Consider the following 23,201-nt stretch of genomic DNA (forward strand, 5'->3'; position numbering starts at 1 on the left):
ACCGGTTTACATTTAACAAAGTGTGCAAGGTAAAAGAGAACGCAAACAACTGTAACTAGAGCATGATTAGGAGAGTGACAGTTACAATAAAACAGGGAAGCAAATAACTGGGAGCTGGAAGAGAGAAGAGGGGAAGTTAACAGACAGCAAATTATTTACAGTGTAGCAAAATCGATTCCAATATAATGAAATTTGTATAGTATATGACATTGATAACAAGGTGATGGTGAAGACGGAGAAGTGAATGGTTTCTTATTTAAATCCATTTTTGATAATGTGTTTGAGATGTCGGGTGTAGGTCTCAGCAAGGACTGGAAAAGCTTTAGGTTAGAGGTTAAAGGTTAGATTTAGGTTTTGGGGTGGAGAGCGGAAAAGGGAGGAAGGTTAGGTAGGAGGGTAGGGAAGATTCCTCCCAGTCCGCTCCTTAATTGGAGCAGACTGGGAGGGAACTGGGAAGAAGCCCGATCACGTCGCCGTGTGTAATTAAAAAAATCCCACCCTGTACGCAGAGGAGGCCCCTCGCCCATACATGCATGCATGGACATTAAAATCTGGCGTGCATGTATGAACGGGAAATGTATTTACTAGCATTTGTGTGCCAGGACCCGTGTGCACATGGAAGCGTGCGCCTTTTAAAATCAACCCCTTATTCAGGATTTATTATGAATTCTTTCATTAGCTGCCATGAATACGTAGATATGTGTGGGATACAAACTTATTAATATAAATACATAAGCAAACCTCAATATACTTTTCTTCAGCAGAGTTTTAGTTCCTGGAAGAAGGAATAATGGAGTTTGCAGTAATTTAATTTTTATTTATTTATTTATTGAAGCAATTTATATTCCAATAATCCACAATTAATGGTGGATTACAATAATATGTGCATAATCATGAATCTACAGATGTTCAAAGATACAGCACACAGAACATACATTAAAATGACCCAGGATTTATATCTCAGGTACTAAAAACTACCATAAACATAAGACACCTACCCAACAGGCTCACCCTGCAGCCATATGGAAGAAATAGGTTTTGAGACTTTCCTGAATTTTCTTTTCCTTGATTTCTTCAGCCAAGTCATTCCACAGAGTGGGACCTGCAATTTGAAACATCTGATTTCACGACTCATATAGTCTCACCTTTCTTACTGAATGAATTTCTAAGAAGTGTTGACACTTTGGCTGATAAGTTTGAATAGCCAACCCAATACAGGATAGGGTCAGCTTTGTTTGGGCTCTAAATACCAAGTTTGAAATTTGATGTGCCATGCGACCGGGAGCGAGGGTAAGTCTGTGAGGACAGGAGGAATATGGACTTCTGGAGATGAGTTAGGTAGAGCCAAAAAAAGATCATTGCAAGAATGATACTGCAGGCACTTGGTGTTCTCAAGAAGTGACAGATGCTTCTTGAAATCACAAGCTCCTTAAGTGTTCTGCAGGGGGGCTATTAAAACTAGAAACAATAAAAATACTTTTGGCCTTGCTCCTCAGCTTGACTTTAATGTAAGGATTCCTCTAAGAAACAAAGGCAATTCAGGTGGAATGAGTTGTTATTTAACTTCATATTAATGTGTTAATTTTCTTTCAGATACAAGCTATTGCAAATATAACAAAAATTCTTATTGTGCCAACTGCTGCCAAGAAAGATACCAAGCCTTCTGCAAATCAGAAACTGCTAGCGATGGATAACGCCCCAAGCTTGCAAAATGCTGCAGTTCATAATAAAGGTCAGGCACTTAATACGAAAAAAATATAATTTGTTCAATTAAATACAAATTAATTGAACTACAATAAAATATATGGCATGCAGCATCTGACTACAGTTGTAGGAATATAGATGCTACCACATGTGCTAAATTCAGTGAGGTAGCAAAACTAAATTTCAAGGTATCAATCTCAATTTTGAGATTTTTCATTTTCAAAAATTCATAAACTAGCCTTTAAAAATTAAAGTTGGAAGTAATTGACTTTAAAAAATTACAATATAATTAGAATTATTGGCTGTTCAGCTAAGACAGTTGTATATTTTCAGTACTATATAATGAACTAATGCTAATTTTAGTATACATCACATTGATTTACCGAAAGAAATGCAATTCATTAAAAGGTGAATTTTAAAAGCTGGATACATGCCAAAAATGGGAGATAGGTGCACATGTAGAACATGCGTGTATCTACCAGATTTTAATAGCCACCCACATGCACGTACAAGTCCTTCTGCACAAATATCTCACATTGGGATATAAAAGGGTGGAATGTGGGCATGGCATGGGTGCAGCATGGGAGCTGTGGGGCGGAGTCAAGAGATGTGTCTACACACCTGGGCATGCACTCAAATTTATTTATGCAAAAATGTACTTCTGCTATGGAGGAGGTGTAAGTCTTAATACAACGATTTTCAGGCATTTATGAAGTGTTTGAAGGTCAACTAGGGGGAGTGCAGGTTAAAGAACTGGGGGGTTTGAGGACCTAGCTGTAGGCTGGGCAAACTATGAATGAACTGGCGAAACTGGTCATGGCTTGGACACAGCTGTTATAAAATTCCCTCACTTGTGTGGCTCAAAGCCAAGCCAACATTGCATGGCTGTGCATGCACAACTGTAAATTAGGCGCAAACATACATGCACCAGGACTATTTTATAACATACACACATACTGTATGTGTATGCAGGATAAAAAATTGTCATGTGTCTGACTGTGCATCACCACACATGCTTATACGTATGCCTATATACCCGTTTGAAAGTTACCATCTCAATCAAATAAAGAGGCTACATTGTGCTAATATAATTGGATTTAATCCATGTCAGTTAATTAGATATTGTTTCCTACTAGGAATACCTGGTCGTTCCAGTATGAGAATAGCACTGTCTGACAGCCTGACGGTACTACGAGTCAATGACTCTTGTAAGTTATAAACAGATGACTAACAATTAATTGTTGCAGGCACATCCAATAAACATGACTGCTTTTGGAGAACAAAATGGCTGTTTCAATCATCATAGAAGTCACAACAGAAGTCAATGTCCAAAAGATTTAAACACATAACTTAGGCCTAGATTCACAGAAGGTGTCCCATTATAGTGTGTGTGTGTGGGGGGGAATGTCACTGTGTTTCCTGACATGTTCTTTTGTGACATGGCCAAACACCACGACACAAAAGGCCACGGCGAGTGGTCCTTTAATGCAATGGCGGCCCCAACCTCACAGGACTGCCATCATCTTATAGGGCTGCAAAAAACCCCTCCATGGCCAAACAGGGAGATTGAGTGGGGATCATTGCTGACCCCCTTTTCAACTTGAGGCCACTGGTTGAGGCAGCCCCAATTCTCCAAAAAGAAAAATAAAGTGTACAGGAAGCGCAGAGAACTGGTGGCGGAAGCAGCGGCAGCCCCTCTCTCACAGCTCCCTGATATCCATATAAAAGTCACTCTCCCCTCGACCCTTGGATAGCTCATCCATAGCTCCCCTCCCCCATGACCCCCCAATAAGCATACCCATAGCCCCTTTCCCGTGACTTCCTGATATCCACAAACAGGCCACTTTCCCTGACCCCCACAGACAGGCATACCCATAGACCTCTCCCTAACCCCTCAATATGCATAACCCTCCCTCATCCCGACCCCCCAATAGACTTTCCCATATTCCCCTTCCTCTCTGACCCCCAATATCCATAAACAGGCCCCCCTCCTCCCTGACCCCCCCACCATAGGCATAACCATAACTGTGCACCCTTTCCCACCCTGGGATTGTGGAGAAGGTAAGGGGTCTCTGCAGGGGGGCTGGGGACAGTGGGAGAGGTGAAGTTATTTGGGGGGGTCAGGGGGAGGGGGCCTATTAATGGATATTGGTGGTCAGGGGAGGGGGGCTTGTTTATGCATATCAGGGAGGGGGAGGGGGGATGTTTATCAATATTGGGAGATCGGGGGGGCTTGTATATGGATATCAGGGGCCGGGGGAGGGGGGCTGACACTGCCGCAAACTTGCTGTACACTTTACTTTTCTTTCTGGGGAGTCAGGACTGCCTCAACCGGCAGCCCTGGGTTAAAACTGGGGTTAGCAATGACCCTCAATCAACCTCCCCGTTCAGTCACATTTTATTTTTTTTGTTTCCCTGCCATGTTAAATGTATGGTGGGAGCCTCAGGACCCACGTTAGGGTCCCGGGCCTCCTGCTGTATAACTAATGCATGCCAGGGAGGTGGTGTTATTTTATCGCAGCTGACCATCTTCTCAGTGAGCTGCATTAAAATATGTGCATAAAATTGCCTAGTAATGACCTTATTTGCATGCATTTGCTGTTGTGGAGCGCTAGGAGAGGGTCCCACTTACCAAGAGGTGTGTGTTCTTGGGCTATGGCTCGACCCCAGAGGAACTCCAGAGAGGTGCCGCGATAGGCGAGGCATGCCCGAGCAGGGGCTGGATAGGAGCGAGGCTGGACTGAAGACTGGAGATACTGATCCTCATCCGGACCTGCAGGCTTCGGAAGACCAACAACGCAATGATGGTCTTATGAACAGTCCTCTGACCGTTCCAAGCCCTTTCAGACCTGCCACAGGGTACGGCAAGAAGCGGCAGGCTGGATGGAGGCCAGGGCAGTGGAGACCGGAACATGGAGATACAGACGAGACTCAGGGTCGAGGTAGTTGGATACACAGACGTAGACTCAGGCACAGGCGTAGACTCAGGAATGAGGTTCTGGGATGCACAGACGAAGACTCAGGCATAGACGAAGACTCAGGAATGAGGTACTAGGCTTTCAGAAGACTCAGGAACAAGGTACAAGGCTTGCATCATGAAGCGCCCTACTCAGCCCGCCCGTGGGGATGGTCGCGGACCACGACATGGCTTGCAGCAAGGTACCAAGCGTGCAGACAACTCAGGAACAAGGTACTTGGCTTTCAGAAGATTCAGGAACAAACTACAAGGCTTGCATCATGAAGCGCCCTACTCAGCCCACCCGTGGGGCTGGTCACAGACCACGACATGGCTTGCCGCGAGGTACCAAGCATACAGAAGACTCAGGAACAAGGAACCAGGGATTCAGAAGAGCAAGACAGACTCACGGACTTCAGGATCAGGAGAAGCAACATCAGACTGGATCACAGATATCAGGAACAAACATCTGGCCTGGAACATAGGTACTGGATCAGGAAACAGACCTTAGGGCTGGCACACGGACATCTGGAACAGCAGGTGAACATCAGGACTGGAACGTAGACAAGAAGACAAGACGAGGAGCTCCAACGAGGAACATGAAACACAGGACCTTGAAGTGCTGGAACAAGGACGACTCCTGAAGCGAAGGACAGTGGATCCCAGGAGTGACCAATTCCTTGCGAAGGCAAAACTGGAATGGACACTGAGCCCTTTTGTAGGGCTGAAGAGGACAACGCCCAGGGAGGGGTCAGCAGTGGGCCACACCTGGCTGGCCCTTGAAGAACAGGCGAGAGGCGCACGCCCGCGCCTTAGGAAGCTGGAGAGAAGAGAAGCAGGGTCGTCGGTGGTGTTCCCAGCCACATGGAAGGCCCTAGGAGAAGCAGGCAGGCAGCTGGAGCAGCACTGCCATGGGGCTGAAGGTAAGGAGAGATGGCAGGCTGCAGGAGTGGCTCCCAGCTGTGAAGACAACAGGTAGGAAACAGAAGAAGGACTGCAGGCACCAGCAGGGACGGCCTCCCTGCCGGCTGAAGACCCTGGCATCGGATGCAGCAAGTCGGAGGAAGGCAAACGCGGCAGCAGAGGAGCCGGCCGCATGGAGAGCTCCGGGCAGCCCGACCCTGCCACGCAGGACCGGAGGCAGCCGGGGAGGAGCCCGTCGACGGCGGCAGGCCCGCCGCGAAGAGAAAGACGCCAGCGGCACGACCGGCCGTGTGGAGGTAAGGTCCTGCCCGCGCTCCTCGCGGGCAGGACCGCAACATTTGCATTATTCATGCATACAAATTGCATGCAAACAAGGCCATTGTAATAGGGGAGTCTGTCTGGGTGGGGGCATTCTAAATATTACATATATCGAGCAATATCGCACGGTGTATGGGATATAATGCGCATTAGAGCCTATTATCATACATCGAGGCCCAAATGCAAATTGAAAAATGACCCTGTAAGAGGTGGGCATTTAAATCAGCCCTTTTTAAAAGTCTCTTGGGTTAAGTTCCTAAATTTAGGGGTCAAAGCAACACTGGTGGGGGAAGCAAGTTGGGAGGAGTTAATTTAGTGACTTAGCAGTTGGGTCACTTTGAGTGTGTGTGTGGGTGGTTATCAGCTGAAGGGTCAGGATGGACTAGGTCTACAATAGATTTCCCTATTCTTGGTTCTTATACCAGCTGCTTCATGAAGCAGCTATTTATTCCATCCAAGAATTGTACTTGTCTAGCATGTCCTGATGTGACATTCACCCAGGCAGAACTAGAGTAATTCAAATCATCCATTATTACTGGCCTACTAATTTTGCTAATCTCCCTAATTTCTATTAGCATTTCATTGTATTTTGTTCATTCTGGCTAGGTGCATAGTAATACATCCCGACTGCTATTTTAGTTCCCTTTTCACCTGGATTTTCCAACCATAAAGATTCAACATTGCATTTTGTTTTCTGCAGAATTTTATCATGTTTGACTCAATGCCCTCTTTAATATTTAGTGCCACCCCTCCACCAATTTGATCCATCCTGTCATTTCAATATAATTTGTACCATTGGTTATCCTCCTTCCACGGTTTTTGAGATGCCAGTTATGTCTACCCTTTCATCCAGTGCTGTGCACTCTAACTCTCCCATCTTATTTTTTAGACTTCTAGCATTTGTGTATAGGCATTTCAAAGTACACAGATTTATTTTGTTGTATTAATAATCTGTTTATCAATTGACAGGCGTAATTTGAAATATTTCTTCTCTGTCTGCTCTTTACTTAAAAGCATCTGGTCCATTTTACATTTATTGCCTTCTCTCTACTGGGATATCATAGTTTCTCTGTTCTCTTTTTATCCTTCAAAGTTACATCATTGCAAACCACACACTTCTGGGCAACTGTTGGCTTTCCCCCATCATCTATTTTTAAAGCTGCGCTATATCATTTTTAAAGGTTGGTGCCAGCAGCCTGGTTCCACTCTGGTTATGGTGGAGCTCTTTCAGAAAAGGTCCCCCCTTCCCCAAAATGATGCCTAGTTCCTAAAACCATCTTCTCTGCACCATTGTCTCATCCACGCATTGAGCTCTGGCTGCCTCTGGGGTCCTGCACGTGGGATTTGGGAACACTTCTGAGAATGCTACCCTGGAGGTTTGGAATTTCATCTTTCTACCTAAAATCCTAAATTTGCCTTCCAGATCCTCTCTTCTGCACTTTCCTTTTTCATTGGTACTCACTGTTTGAGTGCTGGAAGTTAGTGCAGTTTTTGTATAGGAGGTTTACTATATTTTAATTACGTTTATTCAAAGCATTCTGAGGGTTGACATACCTTATAATGGTCCTAATACTATATGGCTGCAGGTTTCTTTTTTGCTGAGTTTTCTGTTTGTTATGACAGCAATGCCTTTAATAAGCAGCATGTATATATGTATTTATTTATTTACTTGTTTACTCTCTTATTTATTTACAGAGATTATTGCCTGCCTTATTACCAGACAAGCTGTACAAGGTGGTAAATATTATAAATGATATTTTTACCTTAGAAGACTGTACTTTTAATGTTCTTTTCATGTAAAATCTGTTCTATACATGCATAATTTTTTATTGTTTGTGGGAAGGGAGGGCCAAGAGTGCATGCAAAATTGTAATCCCAAATGACACTTAATACCTTTACACCAGCAATGGCTACACTGGCTGCACAAGAGAAAGCAGGATTCCATCTGAAGCTATGCTACTTTGGGTTAGTGGCTTTTCTCAGTCTCAGCCAGGTTTAATTTTTCTTTTTACAATCCCGGGAAACAATATGGGTCATTTTTGGTGCCCCCCCCCCCCCTGGAATAGAGCAGATCCTGGGGGAACCATGAAAGCAAAGAACAATGGGGATACATTAGCATGGTGGGAGGTTTTCAGAGAAGTGGAGGCAAGCTGCACACACAGGAAGGAAGGGGGTAAAACAGGAGGAAGGTGCTGTGCAGTGTTGGTGAGCTTTCTGTCTGAGATGATAGTACTAAGCTCTGAGAGGAGCAATTGGCTGTGGAAACAGCAAGTCTCCTGGAAAGTGGGATTGGGAAAGGGAGGGGGCTGCTGCAGAATGGGGAAGGGCTGGCAGCAAGCAAAAGCTTTAAACCATGATGCAGGAGTGCTGGACAATGGGCAATCACTGTGTGAGCATATAAGCAGCAGCAAAACTGTAGCCTGTCACAGAGTACATGTGTGTGTCTGTGTCAGGGAGATAGACACTAGGGATGTGCATCCGTTTTCCACGTATTTGTAATCCGCAACTTATTTTGTCCTATCTGTTAAATACGTGGGGAGGCGAAACGCATCGCGACTCCCCACGTATTTAACTGATTTCTGTTTTATTCTGCCTCCTAAATAAAAATTTAAACCCCCCACCCTCCTGACCCCCCCAAGACTTACCAAAACTCCCTGGTGGTCCAGCGGCGAGTCCAGAAGCCATCCCTGCATTCTCACACCCACGTTTGCCGGTTTCATCATGACGCCGACAGCCTGTGTCACAGGGGCTACTGGTGCCATTGGTCAGCCCCTGTCACATGGTCACCAGCGCCATCTTGTGCTCCTACCATGTGACAGGGGCTGACCAATGGTACCGGTAGCCCCTGTGACATAGTATGGGCAAAGGCTATCGGCGCCATTTTGAGTCCTGGCATCGGACGGCAGGTCGCTCCGGGACCCCCGTTGGACCCACAGGGACTTTTGGCCAGCTTGGGGGGGCCTCCTGACCCCCACAAGACTTGCCAAAAGTCCAGCGGGGGTCCGGGAGCAACCTCCTGCACGCCGGCCGTCCGATGCCAATACTCAAAATGGTGCCGATCGCCTTTGCCCTCACTATGTCACAGGGGCTACCGGTGCCATTGGTCAGCCCCTGTCACATGGTAGGAGCACAAGATGGTGCCGGTGACCATGTGACAGGGGCTGACCAATGGCACCGGTAGCCCCTGTGACAAAGGCTATCTATCGGCGCCATGATGAAAAACCAGCACCGAGGGTGTGAGTGAGTTCCCGGACCCCCCGCTGGACCACCAGGGAGTTTTGGTAAGTCTTGGGGGGGGGGGGTCAGGAGGGTGGGGGGTTGTAGTTAATTTTAATGGACAGGAATTTAACTCGCCGTAGTAACGTATTGACAGATCGACAACTTATGGAATTCTCCATACTTCCGCATGAAACGGAATTGACCCCCCACGAATACGTATCACGAATGCAACAAAAACGTTTTGGCTGCACATCCCTAATAGACACCCATACACACACTTTGATATGTCTGAGTGATAGTGAGTGAGAGGGGTCTTTCTCTCTGACACAGACACACACATGTTCTTTCAGTGTGTGGGTGTGTCTTTCTATCAGAGAGAGAGAGAGAGAGAGAGAGTGTCTGTGAAAAAATGTCTGAGAAAGAGAGTGTGAGTCTTTGTATGTCAGTGTGTATGTACCAATATCGTTTCTGCAATCTAAAAATCTGTTTCTGTGACTGAGTGTGGAGCTTAAGACTCCAATTAGTATTAAATACATAATTTCCTAGCGTGTAGCCAGATGGACTCAGGACCAATGGGTATTGTGCTCTTCTGCTAGCAGATGGGAGATGGAGTCAGATTTCAAAGCTGACTTCACTCTACATATACCCGTGCAGGAAGCTTAGCTCTTCAGTATTTCTCCATCTCCCAGCAGATTCGGACACTATCCCACACACTAGAATAGTGTAACAATTACAACAAAGAAGAAAGAAAATTTACCTTTAAAGAAGATCGAGCCCCGCGTCTCCTGTGGTGAAACCTAAGGGTCCCTCCCCCAGTTAAGATTTCCTGAGGTGATTGTTGATTAGGGATGTGAATCGTTTTTTGACGATTTAAAATATCGTCCGATATATTTTAAATCGTCAAAAATCGTTAGAGCCGCGATACAATAACAATTCCCCCGATTTATCGTCAAAAAATCGTAAATCGAGGGAAGGGGGAGGGGAAGGGGGAGGGCGGGAAAACCGGCACACTAAAACAATCCTAAAACCCACCCCGACCCTTTAAAATAAATCCCCCACCCTCCCGAACCCCCCCAAAATGCCTTAAATTACCTGGGGTCCAGAGGAAGGGTCCCGGTGTGATCTTTTACTCTCGGACCTCCTGTGCATTGTAGAAATGGCGCCGGCGCTACCTTTGCCCTGTCATATGACAGGGCAAAGGTAGCGCCGGCGCCATTTTGTTTTTTTGTCCCCCGACGGCATTTTGCAAAATGGCGCCGGCCGTACGGCAACACGATTCGACTGCAGGAGGTCGTTCCGGACCCCCGCTGGACTTTTGGCAAGTCTTGTGGGGGTCAGGAGGCCCCCCCAAGCTGGCCAAAAGTCCCTGGGGGTCCAGCGGGGGTCCGGGAGCGATCTCCTGCCGTGAATCGTTTTTCCGTACGGAAAAACGATTTGCGTACAGGAAGTCATTCCCGGACCCCCGCTGGACTTTTGGCAAGTCTTGTGGGGGTCAGGAGGCCCCCTCAAGCTGGCCAAAAGTCCCTGGGGGTCCGGGAGCGATCTCCTATGCTCCTGCCGTCGGGGGACAAAAAAACAAAATGGCGCCGGCGCTACCTTTGCCCTGTCATATGACAGGTCAAATGTAGCGCCGGCGCCATTTCTACAACGCACAGGAGGTCCGAGAGTAAAAGATCACACCGGGACCCTTCCTCTGGACCCCAGGTAATTTAAGGCATTTTGGGGGGGTTCGGGAGGGTGGGGGATTTATTTTAAAGGGTCGGGGTGGGTTTTAGGGTTGTTTTAGTGTGCCGGTTTTCCCGCCCTCCCCCTTCCCCTACCCCCCACTGGACCCCAGGTAATTTAAGGCATTTTGGGGGGTTCGGGAGGGTGGGGGATTTATTTTAAAGGGTCGGGGTGGGTTTTAGGGATGTTTTAGTGTGCCGGTTTTCGATTTACACGATTTACACGATATTTAAAAAACCCAAACTGCGACGATCCGATTCCCTCCCCCTCCCAGCCGAAATCGATCGTTAAGACGATCGATCACACGATTCACATCTCTATTGTTGATATCCCTCAGAGGTGAGCCTTGGTCTGGTAGCCGGTTTCCGGCGTGGACTTAACCCCCAGGGTGGCTGAAAGGTTAGCGGGTGCAGAATCGAGCGTGGCGGTGAAGGTATTTCCCTCTCCCCCCGCAGCTGGAGACCACCTGGCACGTGACCGGTAAGCGCCGAGATCAGGTAAGGTAGAAACCTTTAAATTTAAGTATCCGGTCTCCAGAGCTCGAATAGCCATACCGAGCGTTTCTTCCGGCAAGGTTTAAAGGGACACCGATTGGGTTGAGCAGCTCTAGTTGGGCTAGGCCCCGATCTGGTGCAAGGGTCCACACACGTGGAGACCCTTGGGGGGAGCGCCATCTTGCAAGCGTGGTCGGCGGCGCCATATTCTCTCCTCGACCGGCGGTATGCACGAGGCAGGCCGGTCAGCTGACGCGCCTAACTTGCGTGCATCCATATAGACACACACAGAACTGTGCGCATAGCGGCTCGCACAACTGAGACGTGCGCACAACTTTCACAGCCCGTACGCATAAACTGAGCACATCCGGCGTGCACAACTAAGCACATCCGTGCACATAGCTACACACACAGCCTCGTTTGAGGTTCACCATGCGCACAAACAATGGCACCGCCGTCCAAGAAGGCCAAGGGACACTCCCTTTGCACAGCCTGCCACATAAGAGCCACACAACCTGAATTGGAGTCCTTCCTATGCTAACAGTGCGAAGAAGCCCAAGGGGAACCAAAGCCTAGTCCCTTACAGCCAGGAGAGGTGTCCGGAACCATTGACGATTGTACCCCGGATCTATGTATCTCCAACTCGGGCCCCCCACATGAAGGCACCGCTGGGGTCCCTACTCTAACTCCTCCTGGGATCAACATGGATCCAGGGACTTTCTCTTGGGTGGAATTTTTTAAAGGGCTGCAAACCTTCATTCAGGTGCAACCAGCCCCTGCTGCGCATCAGGCTCAACCCCTGCCGGAAGCACAGATCCTCCCGGCTCCACTCAGGTTCCTTGAGACATGCCTCGCCTAACCACGAATTTCCCTAATAGGGATCCAGACACCTCAGATGAAGAGAGTGACTCCCTGGAAGAAGGAGAAATCCCTCCAGGGATGGAGCCATATAGGTTTGTGATCAGCTCCAATGGTGGCTACAGGAAGACCACCTATGCAGAGGCGTGAACCTGTCCCCACCAAACTGGATCTTGCTCACTATGGATGCGAGCCTGCGAGAGTGGGGAGCACACTGTCAGGAAATGACGGCTCAGGGACAATGGGATGAAAAAGAGGTGGAATGGAATATAAACCGCCTAGAAGCTCGAGCAGTCAGACTAGCGTGCCTGCGATTCAGTGACAGATTCCGGGGCGAGTCAATCAGAGTAATGTCGGACAATGCGACAACAGTTGCCTACATCAATCGCCAGGGAGGAACTAAGAGCCAGCAGGTGTCTCTGGTGTTACGGCTATGGCTGCTGTGCAACCGCCTCACCACCAGGGGTCCCTCAAGTGCAGGCTCTCCTGGCTGGACCAATCCATCTGCTCTATGTCTGGGATGTTCCTTTATAGCCCTGCCTACCCTAGACTCCAGTGCTTCGGCATCGAGCTCGTTTGGGCTCCCTGCTCTAGCCTTCCTTACCTTGCTGTGTGTGGCCTTCGGGCCTTCTGCCTTGCTTTGTCTTGCTGTGGGTGTGTGGCCTTCGGGCCTTCTGCCTTGCCTTGCCTTGCTGTGGGTGTGTGGCCTTCGGGCCTTCTGCCTTGCCTTGCCTTGCTGTGGGTGTGTGGCCTTCGGGCTTTCTGCCTTGCCGTGTGTGTGTGGCCTTCGGGCTCTCTGTCTTGCTATAAGGTTCTTGTGACCCTGTCCATGTCTCTATCTCTCTCCACCTGGAGTCACTCCTGAAGGTGGTAGACCCCCTCATGGCATTGGCGGAAATAAACCTGCAAAGGATCTCGGCCTCCCAAATCATGGGAAACGACAATGTCTCAGTGGACTACCTCAGCAGAGAGAGCCTAGACCCGGGGGAATGGACGATGTAAATCGCTGGGGCCTCCCAGCCATGGATCTACTGGCAACCTGTCTCAATGCCAAAGTTCCCAGGTTCTTCAGCCGCAGACGAGAACCACAATCCCAGGGAATCGATGCTCTTATCCAGAACTGGCCAGAGGAAGACCTCCTATACGCCTTCCCACCCTGACCACTACAGGGCAGGGTCATCCGCAAGATAGAGCATCACAGGGGGCTAGTTCTACTAGTCGCCCCAGACTGGCCAAGATGACCATGGTACGCAGACATGCAAAGACTACTTGTGGGGAACACTCTGTACCTACCTCCACACAGGGACCTTCTCCAGCAGGGCCCGATCCTCCATGAAGATCCGTCTCGATTCTCTCTTATGGTATGGCCCTTGAGAGGACTAGCCTGAAAAAGCACGGGTACTCAAAAGCCGTGATTGACACCCTGCTCCGAGTCCGCAAGTTCTCCACATCCCTATTGTACATACGGATCTGGAGAGTATTCGAAGCCTGATGTGAAGACCGTGGGATCCCCTCGCGGACAGCTAAAATTCCCATGATCCTGAAATTCTTGCAGGACGGGATGAAGAAGGGGTTGTCACTCAACTCCCTCAAAGTCCAGGTTGCCGCACTGGCCTGCTTCAGAGCCAAAGTGGATGGTATCAGATTATCAACTCACACAGATGTGTCCCGCTTCCTGAAAGGGGTTAAACAGCTCCGACCACCCCTAAAGTGGCCGGTGCCTCTATGGAATCTCAATCTATTACTAGACTTCCTAGCAGGGTCCTCCTTCAGACCAACACGCGGTCTGTCACTATGCCTCTTAACCTTAAAGATGGCATTCTTGGTGGCAATATGTTCAGCTCGTTGCATATCTGAACTTCAAGCACTATCCTGTCTGGAACCATTCCTTAGGTTCACGCCTGGAACCATACAACTGCGCACTGTCCCCTCCTTCTTAGCGAAAGTGGTTTCCAAGTTTCACATGAACTAAACCATCTCGCTACCATCTCCAGATGAGCATAAGGACTCGGAAGACTCACGCCTTCTTCGCCATCTGAATGTCGGCAGACACTTGGTCCAATACCTGGAAAGATCTGAACCTGTGCACAAAATGGATCATCTGTTCGTCCTTCACAGCGGGAAGAAACAAGGGGAAGCAGCATCGTGGGCGACCATAGCCTGCTGGATCAAAGAAGTAATCAAGGCAGTCTACATAGAGGCAGGAAAACCCTTACATCTACAGGTTAAGGCCCATTCTAAGAGGGCCCAGGCAGTCTCCTGGGCAGAAACCAAGTTACTGTCACCCACCAAGATCTGTCGGGCGGCGACGTGGTCTTCCATACACACCTTTTCCAGGTTCTACCGCCTGGATGTTCAGGCCAGGGAGGACACAGCCTTTGCAAGGGAAGTACTAAGTGGGCCACGGGTAACCTCCCACCCTGTTTGGGAGTAGCTTTTGTACATCCCATTGGTCCTGAGTCCATCTAGCTACACGCTAGGAAATGGAGAAATTACTTACATGATAATTTTGTTTTCCTTAGTGTAGACAGATGGACTCAGCATCCCGCCCATGGCTGCCCTAGAAAATGAGAACCTTGGATAACAAACTTCAAGACTAAGCTAATATGGGTAAGCCATGGCCTACCCCTAGTTCAAGACACCCACAGTTTGTCTGGTGTCGGTGTTGATTGATTGAGTGCACTGGCGGTCTCCAGTTAAAAAAAAAAATTCAGTTAAACCAGTTCGAGTTCAAACAAGTTTAATCGAGTTATTTAAGCAAACATATATCCACAATGGCGTTTCAAGGAGAATACTGAAGAGCTAAGCTTCCTGCACGGGTATATGTAGGGTGACGTCAGCTTTGAAATCTGACTCCATCTCCCATCTGCTAGCAGAAGAACATTGGTCCTGAGTCCACCTGTCTACACTAAGGAAAACATAATTATCAGGTAAGTAATTTCTCCATTTACTTACCAGCCATTACTCCGTAACCTGTTTCATGGAGGACTGGAAATTTGATAATGCTTTTTTTTTCTTTCAGCAGATAGACAAATACTATAAGAATAACATGATCCACTGCTCCAATGAGCTCATCACAGCAACAGCAGCACTGCAGGACTTGGGTGAAGAAGATACCCAATGCTCACATTACTAATTGCTGTAATATAATAAAACACCCACTATGTTGTTAAATAGACTAATTTCCTATGTGGTAGATGTAATATTTTATCTGATAATCATTAAATTAAAAAGTTACAACAAATAGTATAATATAAACATAGGACTGATTTTCAAAAGGATTTACACACATAAAACCCAGTTTTACATGTATAAATGGGCTTTTGGAAATATTCTGGGGGAATGGAGTTGTATGTGTTAAAATACACCTACAACTCAGCTGCACAAAATGACACATTCTGGGAGGTGGAGTTGGGGCTGGGAAATCATTTACATGTTATACTTTCAGTTTTCAGAACTATAGGGATAAATATACACATACACACGTCTGCCCTAATTTTTACAGCCCCAATTTTCAAAGCAGAGTTATGTATATCTAAGTCTGCTTTGAAAATTCAGGCTAAAGTTGAGAGTACATTTATAAAATTATCCTCATACAGAATAGGTCAACAGCTGAATGTGAATAATTGTGCCGAAATGGGTGAAAATGTGATTGATTAGTTGTTATTCTCCCAGGACAAGCAGGATGGTAGTCCTCACATGTGGTGACATCATCAAGATGGAGCCCATCATGGAACACTTTTGTTAAAGTTTCTAGAACTTTGACTGACACACTCAGCATGCCCAGCATGTTAGCTTCGTGGACCCTTGAGCCGGCTGGGAAGGATAGTGATGCTCTGTGAGAAGGCCCACAGTGGACATCGAAGCCGGGAGGCGGCACCGGAGAGAGGACTCTAAGAATCTTCACTACTGAAAGCCTGAGGTTCCCCCGGGAGGAGCCTGTGAGGACCCAGGCCTCTTGGACTTAGGTGCATTCCTCTGCGATCGAGGATCCGAAGAGGCATCCCGGAGAGAAGAAGCCGAGGCCAAGAGGTCAAATGGAACTTCAGCCCGTGAAGACCCGAGCCGCTGGGACTTAGGCGAGACTTCCTGAAGGGTGCGGCACGGGTACCTGTGGATGCTGCGAAGTCGGAAGCCAAAGACAGAAGCCAAAGGATGGAGCTGAATCAGAAGTCTGTGGACGAGCCAAGGTCAGAAGCCAGGAATCAGAAGCCGAAGTCAAAGCCGAAGGACGGAGCTGAATCAGAAGTTGGTGGACGAGCCAAGGTCAGAAGCCAGGAATCAGAAATCAAGTCAGAAGCCGGGGATCAGGAGTCAGGAACAGCAACTAGAACCTCCGTAGAGTGAACACATTGCAAGGCAGGGAAGAGATCCAGATGCAGGGTATATATATACCCTGTAAGCGTCTGACGTGATCCTGGGGCAGGGCTGAGTTTTCCACACTGGCCCCTTTAAGAGCTGAGCCCTTGCGCGCATGCGCCTATGGGGGCGGGGTCAACCGTGGAGCATCAACGGCATCTCCCTCGAGGAGGGAGCACCGCGGTCAGCATCGTGCAGGCCCGAGGGATCATCGCAGCGGCCCGGGCCGTCCCGAAGGTAAGTGGAGGGATCGGGGCATGGCCCGGGACCATAACATTACCCCTCCTCCTATGCCCCCTTCCTGGGGGCTTGGGCTTCGCAGGATGGTCCAAATGGAACTGGCGAAGCATGTTCTTGTCCAGGATGTGTGAGGACAGCTCCCATGAGTTCTCATCGGGGCCATAACCCTCCCAGGAGAGAAGGTACTCCCATCTGCGATGGTGGAACCGTATGTCCAGTACGTCCTTCACCTGATAGATGACATCCTGTTCAGCAGAAGTGTTGGCGGCTGCAGGCGGTTTATCGTGGAATTTAGATAGAACTACAGGCTTGAGGAGAGACACATGGAAGACATTGTGAATCCTCAGAGTGGATGGTAGTCGTAGCCGGTAGTCAGAAGTTGGTGGACGAGCCAAGGTCAGAAGCCAGAAATCAGAAGCCAAAGTCAAAGCCGAAGGATGGAGCTGAATCAGAAGTCGGTGGACGAGCCAAGGTCAGAAGCCAGGAATCAGAAGCCGAAGCCAAAGTCAAAGCCGAAGGACGGAGCTGAATCAGAAGTCGGTGGATGAGCCAAGGTCAGAAGCCAGGAATCAGAAGTTAAGTCATCACAGTGGCCCGGGCCGTCCCCGAGGTAAGTAGAGGGACCGGGGCACGACCCGGGACCGTAACAGTACCCCTCCTCCTATGCCCCCTTCCCAGGGGTGTGGGCTTCACAGGATGGTCCAAATGGAACTGGCCACAGCAAACGGACCGATTATACCTGGAGGCCAGGCGCATGGAAGGAATCCGCAATTGGATGTTTCTGGTGCTCAACCACACTTTATCCCATGGGAGAAAAACAGGCACCGGACGCCGTAGCCTGTCGGCATACTTCTTTGCCTTAGCCGCCACCAAGCGGAGTTTCTCTTGGGTGGAACCCAAAGGTCACGTAACTGTTGTGCTGTAAGTTGCGCTGCAGGAGATGGTACCATCAGAGGCAGGGGCAAGGGAGGTCTAAGGGTCTTCCCGTAGACCTCCTGGAAGGGAGACAAGTTGGTGGCAGAATGTCTGTGGCGGTTGTTAGAGAACTCTGCCCAGGGCAAAAGTGTTACCCAGTCATCCTGGAGATCCCCCACAAAGGCACGGAGGAAGGCCTTTAACGTTTGATTAGTGCGCTGGGCTTGGCCGTTGCTTGGGGGTGAAAGGCCGTCGTAAGGTCTAGTTGAACCCCAAATTTCCTGCAGAGGGTTCTCCAATATTTTGCCGTGAACTGGGGGCCTCAGTCCGAGGCAACGTGCAAAGGAAGCCCATACAGGCGGAAGATATGTTGAGCGAAGAGACTTGCAAGTTCTGGTGCTGTAGGTAACTTAGAGAGGGGCACAAAATGGGCCATCTTCGAGAATCTATTGACCGTGACCCAGATCACGGTCTTCCCATCTGAGGTAGGTAGATCCACAATGAAGTCTGTGGACAGATGGGTCCAGGGTTCGGTGGGAATGGGCAGCAGCTGGACAAGGCCCCGGGGGTGGCCAGGCAAAGACTTCTGTCGGGTACAGGTAGGGCAGGAACTAACATAGAGACGGACATTCCTCTTGACCTGAGGCCACCAGTAGAAATCGGTCAATAATTCCAAGGTCCGGGTTACTCCCAGATGGCCTGTGGTCAGTGAGTCGTGGGCCCACGATAAGACCTTCCTACGGTGGCGAGTGGGTACCACCATCTTGCCTGCGGGAGCCAGTTCGGAAGCCACAAGAAGGACTATGGCCGGGTCAAGGATGTATTGAGATGGATTAAGGTTATCCTCCGTCTCCACCATGCGAGAGAAGGCATCCACCCGGATGTTCTTGGAAGCTGGCCTGTAGTGGAGGAGAAAGTTGAAGCAGCTGAAAAAGAGGGACCACCGAGCTTTTCAAGGGTTGAGGCGCTGGGCACGACACAAGCATTCTAGATTCTTGTGGTCCATATAAACGATCACGGGATGTTGGGTTCCCTCCAACCATTGGCACCATTCTTCGAAGGCTAGTTTGATGTCCAGAAGTTCCTTGTCTCCTATGCCGTAATTCTTTTCTGCAGGCGAGAATTTCCAGGAAAAGTAAGAACACGGCAAGGACTTGCCGTTGCTGGATACTTGGCTCAGGACGGCCCCGATCGCCTCATCGGAGGCATCCACTTCCACACCGAATTGACGCTGGGGATCCGGGTGATGGAGACATGTGTCTTGAAGGAAGGCAGACTTCAGTTCCTGGAAGGCTTGTAGCGCTGCCGCGGACCAGTTCCTAGCGTCGGCCCCCTTTTTGGTGAGGACCGTTAGCGGGGCCACCATTTGGGAGTAGTGGGGTATGAACTGGCAGTAAAAATTGGCGAAGCCAAGGAAACACTGAAGCGCCTTAACCTCCACTGGTTTGGGCCAATCTTTGATGGCTGTTACTTTCTCAGGGTCCATTTGGAAACTCGTGGAGGATACAATATACCCGAGAAAGGGTAGAGACTCTTGCTCAAACTGACACTTCTCCATCTTGGCGAAGAGTCGGTTATCCTGGAGCTTCTGTAGTACACTCCAAACATCTCTGTGGTGTGTTGCCAAGTCCTTCGAGTATATAAGCACGTCGTCCAGATATACTATGACCGAGGTGTGTAGCATATCCCTCAGCACCTCATTCATTAAGTTCTGAAAAACCGCAGGGGCGTTTCAGAGACCAAAGGGCATGACCAGGTATTCGTAATGCCTGTCCCTTGTGTTGAACGCGGTCTTCCACTTGTCGCCTGGTCGTATTCGTACCAGGTTGTATGCCCCACGGAGATCCAACTTGGTGAAAAACTTGGCTCCTTGTAGTCGATCCAGTAGATCTGGAATCAGTGGTAGTGGGTATCTGTCGCATTGCATAATATTATTCAGACCACGATAGTCTATGGAGGGCTGGAGAGACCCGTCCTTCTTCGCAACAAAGAAAAATCCGGCTCCGGCTGGGGAGGTGGATGGCCGAATGAAGCCTCTGTCCAAATTCTCCCGGATATACGAAGACATGGCCCGGGTCTCCTGGAGCAACAAGGGATAAACCCGCCCTCTAGGCGGTGTGGTGCCCGGGATCAGGTTGATGGCACAATCAAAGGGCCGATGTTCCGTGAGGAGCTCGGCTTTTTCTTTTGAGAAGACATCCTTATAATCCTGATACTGCAGAGGCAGCGCCAAGGGTGTGGTCAGGAATGGTACCGATGGTCAAGGAATAGGTGCCAGGCAGGTGTCGAAACAAGGCAGACTCCAGGACGCAATCTGGAGGGTATCCCAGCGGATAACTGGGGAGTGCTTCTGAAGCCAGGGTAAGCCCAAGATAACTGGGTGCATGGACCTCTCCAAGACGAGGAATGAGATCTCTTCTATGTGCAGAAGACCCGTGCGTAAGGTTAGGGGCTTGGTACAGGTAGAAATGGTCCCCGGGAGGGGGGTCCCATGAATGGAAGACACTCGGATGGGAGGCTCTTGGGGTTGAACCCCAATTTGTAGTTGTTGGACTAGATCCCAGAGGATGAAATTTCCCCCAGCTCCGGAGTCAATCAGGGCCAGTGTGTCGAAGTCTCCTCCAGGAAGGACTATGGTAACCGGACCGGTGATTGGGAAGGCAGAAGTGGTATTAACTAGGGTCAGCTCCCCGATGATCCCTAGGTTCTGGCGTTTCCTGGCCGCTCACCACACTGGGCTAGGAAGTGCCCCTTGCCACCGCAATATAGGCACAGACCTTGAGTACGGCATCTTCTTCTCTCTTCCTGTGAGATTGGGCCCCGGCCCAACTGCATAGGTTCTACTTCTTGATTCCCTGGAGAGGCACAAGAGGAGGGTACCGGTCGGGAAAATGTAGTTCCAGAGTTACTGGGTTTACAACCAGACCTCCCCTCCCGGAACCAGCGTTGGATACAGCGGTCCACCCAACCAGCCAAATCGATGAGGCTGTTCAGGTCATCTGGGAGGTCCCTTGCTGCCAGCTCATCTTGGAGTTTTGGGGAGGGACCCTCCAGGAATTTGCCATGGAGACTGTCATTCCTCCAATTCAGCTCGGCTGCTAGAGTCTGGAATTCCACCACATACTCGGCCAGGGACCGGTTGCCCTGGCGTAGTTGAAGTAACTCAAAAGCGGCAGTGGGCCTGCGAGAGGGCTCATCGAAGATATGTCTGAAGGCTGCAACAAACTGTTCCAGATTCACCAGACGGGGGTCCTGACGCTCCCACGGTGGGGAGGCCCACGCCAGAGGTTTCCTGTCCAACAACGAAATGGTATAGCTGGTTTTAATCCGATCCGTAGAAAACTGGGCTGGCAGTAGTTTGAATCTGATGTAACACTGATTGAGGAATCCACGGCAGAGCTTCACTTCCCCAGAGTACCGTGAGGGTGCTGGCAGTTGTGTGGGCGTGGTCGGTCCGATATCGGCCGAGGCTACTAGTACTGGAGGCATGAATGCAGCGGCTCCATCTATCCGATCGGCTAGTCTCTGCATGGTTGTCATCAGGGAGTCAATGCAGATTTGCTGTTGTTGCAACCACTGTGCAATACTGGGAATGGCTTTCAAGCCCGTGGCATCTGCCGGGACCATGGCCTTGCAAACTGTTAGCTTTGTGGAACCTTGAGCCGGCTGGGACAGATGGTGATGATCTGTGGGAAGGCCCATGGTGGACATCGAAGCCAGGAGGCAGCACCGGAGAGAAGACCCAAAGAATCTTCACCACTGGAAGCCCGAGGTCCCCCTGGGAGGAGCCCGTGAGTACCCGGGCCTCTTGGACTTAGGTGCATTCCTCTGCGACCGAGGATCCAAAGAGGCATCCCAGAGAGAAGAAGCCGAGGCCAGGAGGTCAACTGGAACTTCACCCCTGGAAGCTCGCGGTCCCCTCGGGAGGAGCCCATGAAGACCCGAGCCACTGGGACTTAGGCGATTCCTCCTGGAGGGTGTGGAACGGGTACCTGTGGATGCTGCGAAGTTGGAAGCTGAAGACAGAAGCCGAAGGACAGAGCTGAATCAGAAGTCGGTGGAGGAGCCAAGGTCAGAAGCCAGGAATCAGAAGCTGAAGTCAAAGCCGAAGGACGGAGCTGAATCAGAAGTCGGTGGACGAGCCAAGGTCAGAAGCCAGGAATCAGAAGTCAAGTCAGAAGCCGGGGAACAGGAGTCAGGAACAGCATCTAGAATCTCTGTAGAGTAAACCTCGTTGCAAGGCAGGGAAGAGATCCAGATGCAGGGTTTATGTACCCTGTGAGCATCTGACGTGATCCCGGGGCAGGGCTGAGTTTCCCGCGCTGGCCCCTTTAAGAGCTGAGCTATGGGGCGGGGCTAGCCGCGGAGCATCGACGGCGTCTCCCTCAAGGAGGGAGCACCGCGGTCAGCGTTGTGCAGGCCCGAGGGATCATTGCAGCGGCCCGGGCTGTCCCCAAAGTAAGTGGAGGGACCGGGGTACAGCCTGGGACCGTAACACAGCATGCCACCAACCCTGCATCCAGCAGGGGTTCCCTTCAGTCTCTTGTTTTCCACGCAGCAGTAGCCTCGTGGATTTCTGGAGCTCTGTGAGAATTCCTCACAACATTTTCCTCACAGAAATTTATTTCAAAAACTTTAAAATTTTCCCCCATCCCAGGGTCGCCCATCGTTCACCGACTTTGTTGATGCTGGTAAGTTTACCTCTTCCTTCACAGTCAGTTCCCGGCGGTGTTTTTTCCATCGGTGCCCGACAGCCACCGACTGCGCGCCGCCTTTATTTTTTCTAAAAAGATGGTGACCGGGTTCCATAAGAGCCCCGAGTGCCCGAGGATCATGTCCATTATGGACCCTCACGAAGTAGTCCTGTGCTTGGGCCCCGCTCACTAGCTGTGTCCAAATGATGCTGAAAGGCCGCAGGGCCCGTTTGGAAAAGATGGAACATCTCTTTAAGCAAGTGTCTCCATCTACTCCAGCCAAAGCGACACTGAGTCAAAAACCTTCCTCTTCAATGACTCCGTCACCACCGAAGTCGCAGCACCATCGAAGCACTGGTGACCGTCCTTCACCAGCCTCTTCACGTTCGAAGGCATCGACATTTTCTTCCTCGGTGCCGGAGAAGAATCGGACCGAGCATCGGGACAAACACCATCACCGCCATCGATGGGATACTTCTTCTGATGTTGCTACCGGCAAGCCATCGACATCGGCATCAATGGACCACCGGCCAAAAAGCCCTGGGGAGAAGGGGCCCCATCCCCCTCTGGACCCGGGACACTGAGGCATTCCCCATCGGCACCGGTGCTGGGAGCCGAGAAACCACTAATACATGTAGACCCTCCGGCAACGCCCTCCAAGCCACCAGCCCCGGTGGCTGTGCTACCAATGCCAGCCTTCTGGGAGGAATTGGACCGGATAGTCCAAGAGGCAGTACTCCAGGCACTTCGGGGATTCCAGTCTCCACTGGCACCGGCTCCCATGCCGGCACCCGA

At 49.9% G+C, this 23,201-nt stretch overlaps 1 protein-coding gene across 2 annotated transcripts in view; it reads left to right on the forward strand.

Annotated features, from left to right (window-relative positions):
• Positions 1–15,349, forward strand: part of LOC115079357 (sodium/hydrogen exchanger 11-like) — a 561,464-nt gene extending 546,115 nt beyond the window's left edge. Inside the window, exons 8-11 of one of the 2 annotated variants that reach the window (XM_029582861.1) lie at positions 1,594–1,732; positions 2,841–2,912; positions 7,598–7,639; positions 15,221–15,349. In XM_029582861.1, coding sequence (XP_029438721.1) covers positions 1,594–1,732; positions 2,841–2,912; positions 7,598–7,599 — 213 coding nt within the window. In that variant the 3' untranslated portion in view covers positions 7,600–7,639; positions 15,221–15,349. The remainder of the gene's footprint in view (positions 1–1,593; positions 1,733–2,840; positions 2,913–7,597; positions 7,640–15,220) is intronic. The other variant, XM_029582862.1, reaches the window with a different exon arrangement.
• The last annotated feature ends 7,852 nt before the right edge of the window (positions 15,350–23,201 follow it).

The sequence above is a fragment of the Rhinatrema bivittatum genome, chromosome 17, assembly GCF_901001135.1.
Source record: "Rhinatrema bivittatum chromosome 17, aRhiBiv1.1, whole genome shotgun sequence".
In the NCBI taxonomy this organism is placed as follows: domain Eukaryota; kingdom Metazoa; phylum Chordata; class Amphibia; order Gymnophiona; family Rhinatrematidae; genus Rhinatrema; species Rhinatrema bivittatum.